The 5,577-nt window shown below is 49.9% G+C and overlaps 2 protein-coding genes across 2 annotated transcripts; both read left to right on the top strand.

Moving 5' to 3' along the window:
* Positions 1–1,042: 1,042 nt before the first annotated feature.
* LOC112065482 (protein FAM205C-like) lies at positions 1,043–4,712 on the top strand. The gene is given in 6 exon segments (XM_024126306.3): positions 1,043–1,186; positions 1,852–1,897; positions 2,423–2,483; positions 3,444–3,457; positions 3,460–3,549; positions 4,655–4,712. Coding segments are annotated over 6 exon segments (375 nt in total). The 3' UTR covers positions 4,675–4,712.
* A 331-nt stretch (positions 4,713–5,043) lies between these two features.
* On the top strand, positions 5,044–5,454 carry LOC114485629 (putative protein FAM205B). The gene has a single exon (XM_028487419.2). The coding sequence runs from the start codon at positions 5,044–5,046 to the stop codon at positions 5,452–5,454; it is 411 nt and encodes a 136-aa protein (XP_028343220.1).
* Positions 5,455–5,577: the final 123 nt, after the last annotated feature.

The following is a 5,577-nucleotide window of genomic DNA, read 5'->3' as shown; positions in this document are numbered from 1 at the left end:
GGGGGGTGGGGGTGGAGGTGGTGTGATGAATTGGGCGATTGGGATTGACATGTATACACAGATGTGTATAAAATTGATGACTAATAAGAATCTGCTGGACTTCCCTGGTGGCATAGTGGTTAAGAATCCACCTGCCAATGCAGGGGACATGAGTTCGAGCCCTGGTCCGGGAAGATCCCACATGCTGTGGAGCAGCTAAGCCCGTGCGCCAGAACTACTGAGCCCGTGTGCCACAACTGAAGACTGCGCGCCTAGAGCCTGTGCTCTGCAACAAGAGAAGCCACCACAATGAGAAGCCGCACACCACAACGAAGAGTAGCCCCCACTCGCCGCAACTAGAGAAAGCCCACGAGCATCAACGAAGACCCAACGTAGCCAAAAATAAATATAAATAAATTTTTTAAAAATATGCTGTAAAAATAAATAAAATAAAATTCATAAATAAATAAATAAAAGCCTAAGGAAAAAAAAAGAGCTCTGTAAGGAAGTCTCATTAGTGAGTCTCAATGGAAGGCAGTGTTTACAGTCTCTTCTCACTCATCTGCAAGCTTGAGGCCACACAGTCTGGGAGGCATTCCTTTCTGACTCCCACAACGTCATTTAAAGATGCTACCACCGTGGCCTTGCCGTGGTCCCTTCATGCACCTCTGATTTCCCATCATCCACTGCCTGTAACATCAAAGCTCTCCATTTCCATGCCATAACCAGACTCTGGCCATCAGGCTGGTGGAGTGTGTGGAGAGTGGAGACAAAGTGGGAGAACAGACACTGACTGTGAGCGGCAGCTTCAGTCCTTACAGACAACCAGACACCCTCATCTACAAACGGAATCACCACATTCGCTTCTCTAGACAGGTAAAGGTCTTTGACACCACAGCTGCCTTGTGAAACAGGAGAGCTTTGTGATGCAGTCTGGTGGCCTGGTTCCGTCGTCTGTGAGGCGGAGACGACAAAGTGTAGCATTGGAAGTCACTAGGCGCCAGGACTCTGAATGCCTACATATAGGGATGGTTGGTCTCCTCGTGCTAATGAGGTTTAGATCATGTTGAGCCCGACTTTTGTTCTGTGGGATTTGGGGTTTCCCTTATATACCTATGGCTCCATCTTCATTGTTATCCTAATTGTCTGGCAAGTGAAAAAGAGTTACCATGGATTAACATTGGAACATAAAAGGAGCTGCTGCCAGGTAGGGAAACACTGTGACCAGGACTGAACTAATTAAGCCTCAGATAAGAAGCTTTTAAGCTCTCAGTGTCTCTCCTTTTATCCTTCCTTTTCCCCTCCCTCCCCTTGATTTTTTTTTTTTTTTTTTACCATCCATTAGTTACTCTTATAAGGTATTTCCCTTCTCAGAGCCTACAAATAATTTCTTACCAGGCTATCCCTGCAGTGTATTCTAATTGAAAAATCAAGAACGTCTCTCTCTGACTTGGGTTGAGACTTGGATGAAGTGGAATGTGCCTCACTGGATCTTAGAAGACCTCCCATTATGGGAGATTTTTCTAGTTTGTAGTCCATTAAGGCATTTGTAAATTGAAGTCCTTTGATTATTAGACCTACACACCTTTTATTCTGTTCCACACTTTCTCTTGTTTCATCATAAGCCTGATACACAACTTCTCTTAGGAAAAAAATGGGAGGTATTGAGGATGAAAGAACCTCAAAATGAATCAGAAGTAAGAAGAGAAGAGAAATATTGAGATGAAAAAATAGAGTATGGAAAGTTAGGAAAGTAAATAAAATACAGATAAATTACAAGGGATTGGGAACTCTATATTAGCTTTGTCTCAGTTTGGACATGAAAAAGAAAATGGTGTCCCAACTTCATACTCTAACTCTTCTGTCTTTAAGCGTCCCCGAAAAGTCAGACAAAGGGCTAGAGATGCAGCATCAAGAGGTAAGGTCCCAGTCTCTGCTCTGACTTCTCTCTACTGTGGGTGAGGCTCCCATGAACCCTGTCCCTCAATGACCCCTGGTGCCAGGCACCAGGTGCTGTAACCACTGAAAGCCCAATTCCCCAAGTTGACAAATTCTCCCAGAAGACTTTTTTGGGTGGGAAATCAGAGCCTAGGAATGTTCCAGAATTCTCCACCTTACCCCTGGGAGTGAAGAGGAAGTAGGGCACTGTCCTTAACTGTGTCATTTACTAGTTTTATGACCCAGTGGACGTCACTTCAGCTCTCAGTCTTGTTATCCATAAAATGGGCATGATGCTGCTGTCTCACTCACAGTGTGGTTGTGAAGGTCAAAGGAGATTAGGTCCAGGAGAGCACATCATAGCTGGTTAAGTTGTAGTCAGACGTGCCTCAGAGCACTGGCTGTTGGGGTTTGCAGTCTCCTGTCATTCAGAGGTCTCCAGCTTCCTGTAGGGTGTCCCTGAATCGTCTCCCGTTCCATGTAACCCTGTCTCCTGGTTTCTCAGCTAGGAGACTTTCCCGGGAAGAAGCTGAGAAGCCATGGGAGCTGCTCTCTGTCATGAGAAGGTGATCACTTGCTCTTTGCAGTCTCCCAACGCCCAGCCTGGCCTGTGATCATGTCTCCGCTTGGCCGGGGGCAGGGTTGGGGAGGAGCATAATGGCCGGGAGGTAGCCAGACACAGTGGAGCCCGGACACTGGTTGAGGGTTCCCTGAGGAGAGGTTGGGATCAGACGTCTCAGGAAAGAGGAGTCCTGCAGTTCTGCCCTGGGCTAGGCTCACAAAGGTCCTGGAATCCAGGATTTGACTAGTGCAGGATTTAAAACTACATGGGTTTTCACTCAACCACAAGACAAGTTAGGAGGATAGATAATTAAGTGCATAAATCAGTCATCATTTTCGTAGTCTCTTTACAGCTAGACCCTTTCAAGGGCAGACCCCTGGACCCTGCTGACATACCTCCTCTGATTTTGTCTTCAGGGAGACCAGTTCCTGGGACAGCCCTCAGGCAGGAGCTTGTCATATTATCCCCCTCTTAAGATCTCTAGAGAATAGGGATTGGCTTCCAAGAGATGTTGTGTATGCCCTGTAATCCCCAGAATGCAGAGTTCCCACAAGGACCTCCGTAGCCCCAAACGAGGCTGACTCCAGGTTCTATCTGGTGATGTTCCTGGTGCTGCGCCATCAGCTAACCATTGGCTCCCCCATCTGCCTGGCTGCCTTCTCCTAGTTCAGCTTCTCAGCACAGGTCAGCAGAGAACTCAGCCACCTCCCAGGCTCTCAAGGCCCTGCGTTCCCTTCAGTTGCCTGAGGCCTTGCCCAACCAGCCCCAGGCTCTCAGCCCAGCACAGCATAACTTGCCAAATGACATTTCCCTAGGAAGAAAAGTAGATGAGTAAACACCCAGTGGGTGCAGGCCTCAGAGTTTACAGGGCTAAGGGGGCAGTGTCAATCTCCAGGCCACACACTTGAAAAGAGGCAGATGTCATTCCATCAGCAACAAACGGTTGCCATGTTTCCCTTCCCAGCCAGGGCTGGCTTCCTCGGGGGGGAGCGTGCGGCGGCTCCTGTGTGCAGATCCCTGCTGCCAGACCTGCAACGCTGTGGCTCTGGAGATTCAGCAGTTGCTATCGGGTGAGAACACCCTGACCACCCCTACTTCGGGGACATTGCAGGGCTCCTCTTGCCTAGAGGTTTTGTCCACGTCTAATGTGTCTTTTGAACAGAGTCTGGAGCATGGCCCACACTCCAAAGACCTTTCACTTCCATCTGCAACCCTCACAGTGTCACAGGAATCCTTAACCCAGTCAGCTGCCCAGTCAGCTGGTGCAGCCAGCATCCATGATTTCTGGGCTGAACACCTCATGCTAAGGCAGGGATTTCAAGTGCCAGAGGTGCCCACGGGCCCAGAGACTATGTTTTCTTCAAGGATTGAGGAACCTAGGGTTTCAGTGAAGCTGCAGAGCAACCTCAACCTTGTCTGTGGGAACCAAGGCCAGCAGCCCTTAAATTCCCAGGTCTCTCTGCTGACCCTGAACCGAGAAATTACTACCCTGACACATCCTGTGGCCTTGCAGATGGTCACTGTCCTCCCTGCCCACCTGCCGTTCCTGAGTCCTGAAGTCCTGAGGCTTCTTGAGGTACATGTAAGAAAATAGATGCATTTCCAGAGGTGGGGGCTCCCCAGACGTGTGGAAGAGTCTCTGAGGCAGCTTATGCCAAATCCACCATTATTTTACCAACTGTATATAACCAACCAGTTTCTTTCATTCAGAATGATACTTCTCAGTTCTCTGTTGAGAGATTTGGGACCATTTCATACCAGAACTGGGGTCCATGTATGGCTGGCCAGCCTACCCAGGCCTTCTGGGTTTCTGAATGGTCCACTATGGACCCAGAACAAATACACTGCTACCGGCAAACCCCAAACCATGTGGCTCTTGCCTTGCCCTCTTCGGCCCTTAAAGAATTAAGTGGCCTTTATCTAATGCCTGGGTAACAGGCTAATGACTCAGTGGGCCATGTGCAGCCGAACTATAGCCAGCTATTCTGTGGTCTTCCTTCTCTGCACAGTGAGTCCCTGGTTGACGCCTTCTTGGGTTCTCAAGGCCTCTCCATGAATGAGAGCATGTCCAGGCCCCGCTTGAAGGATCCTTTTCTCTTCAAGGAACTCTCCTTCCTCCCTCTGCTGCCTAAAACTCCACCCCAGTCAGCTCCACCCTCTTTTCTGTCTTCTCAGAATTGGGTTGCTCCATCTGACCACCAACAAGCTCAGATCAGTGTCCCATTCTGACCCTGGATGAGTGTGAAGCCTTGGAGTGGCACCTGCTGCAGAGGCAGCTCCAGCTTCAGTTGGACTGGCCAGATGTTTCCCAGAGAGATGAACACACCCAGAGCCCTGTGCAGTATAAGCCCTGTGACAAAGCCCAGTCTTCTGAGACTGTGAAAACTTCCTGGCCAGGGTATCCCATCTCAGTCCTCACGAGAGAGCTACTCTTCCCGCGGCAGCATGCCAGGACGCAGCTGGAATTCCACCTCCAGAGACAGTTGGTTCACCACCGCTGGGGCCTGCCGCAGAAGATCCAACAGTCCATTCAATTGCTCCTGTCCCCCACTAACCAGCAGACTATGTCCCGGAGCAGCACATCCCTAGACAGTGTGAATGTCCCCTGGCCTACATCTCTGGAGGCCGCTGGGGCTGATGACCCATTCTCACCCATTGTGGACCCAGTGACAGTCCCCATGGCACACTTGTTTGACCAGGCCGAGGCAACATTGCAGAGTCATATTGACTCCAAATGTGGGCAGATTCACCAGGGCAACGTCCCTGCCTGTGTATATAGCTCTTGGGAGTGCATAATTCCTGGGGGCCTGGAAGTGGCTCCCTTCACCTGCATCCCAGAAAGCAAGCCCCTGGAGCTACAGGCAGCAAGTGACCCGGACCTACAACAGAAAATTATACCCTGGATGCCAATGGCCCTTGATCAGCAGCAACAAACCTCACCAGATGCTGTCATTGAACATCCTAAGCTGCCCTGAGCCCTGTCCGAGGGAGCCATTGAGAAACTGGAGACAACTTTACGGCACAAGTGTCTGGCCTTCTTGTCAGGGCTGCCGGCTCTTTATTATGTGGCTCTCTCTACGGTCATGGCCCCAGCAGTC

This window comes from Physeter macrocephalus, unplaced genomic scaffold (genome assembly GCF_002837175.3).
Source record: "Physeter macrocephalus isolate SW-GA unplaced genomic scaffold, ASM283717v5 random_1951, whole genome shotgun sequence".
Classification (NCBI taxonomy): domain Eukaryota; kingdom Metazoa; phylum Chordata; class Mammalia; order Artiodactyla; family Physeteridae; genus Physeter; species Physeter macrocephalus.
The sequence above is the reverse complement of the archived record's forward strand: the minus strand, read 5'-3'. Positions and strand labels throughout refer to the sequence as shown.

Bases quoted from the DNA above. Each gene is read 5' to 3' on its own strand.
- LOC114485629 (XM_028487419.2), top strand. From the start codon at position 5,044: ATGTCCCGGAGCAGCACATCCCTAGACAGTGTGAATGTCCCCTGGCCT.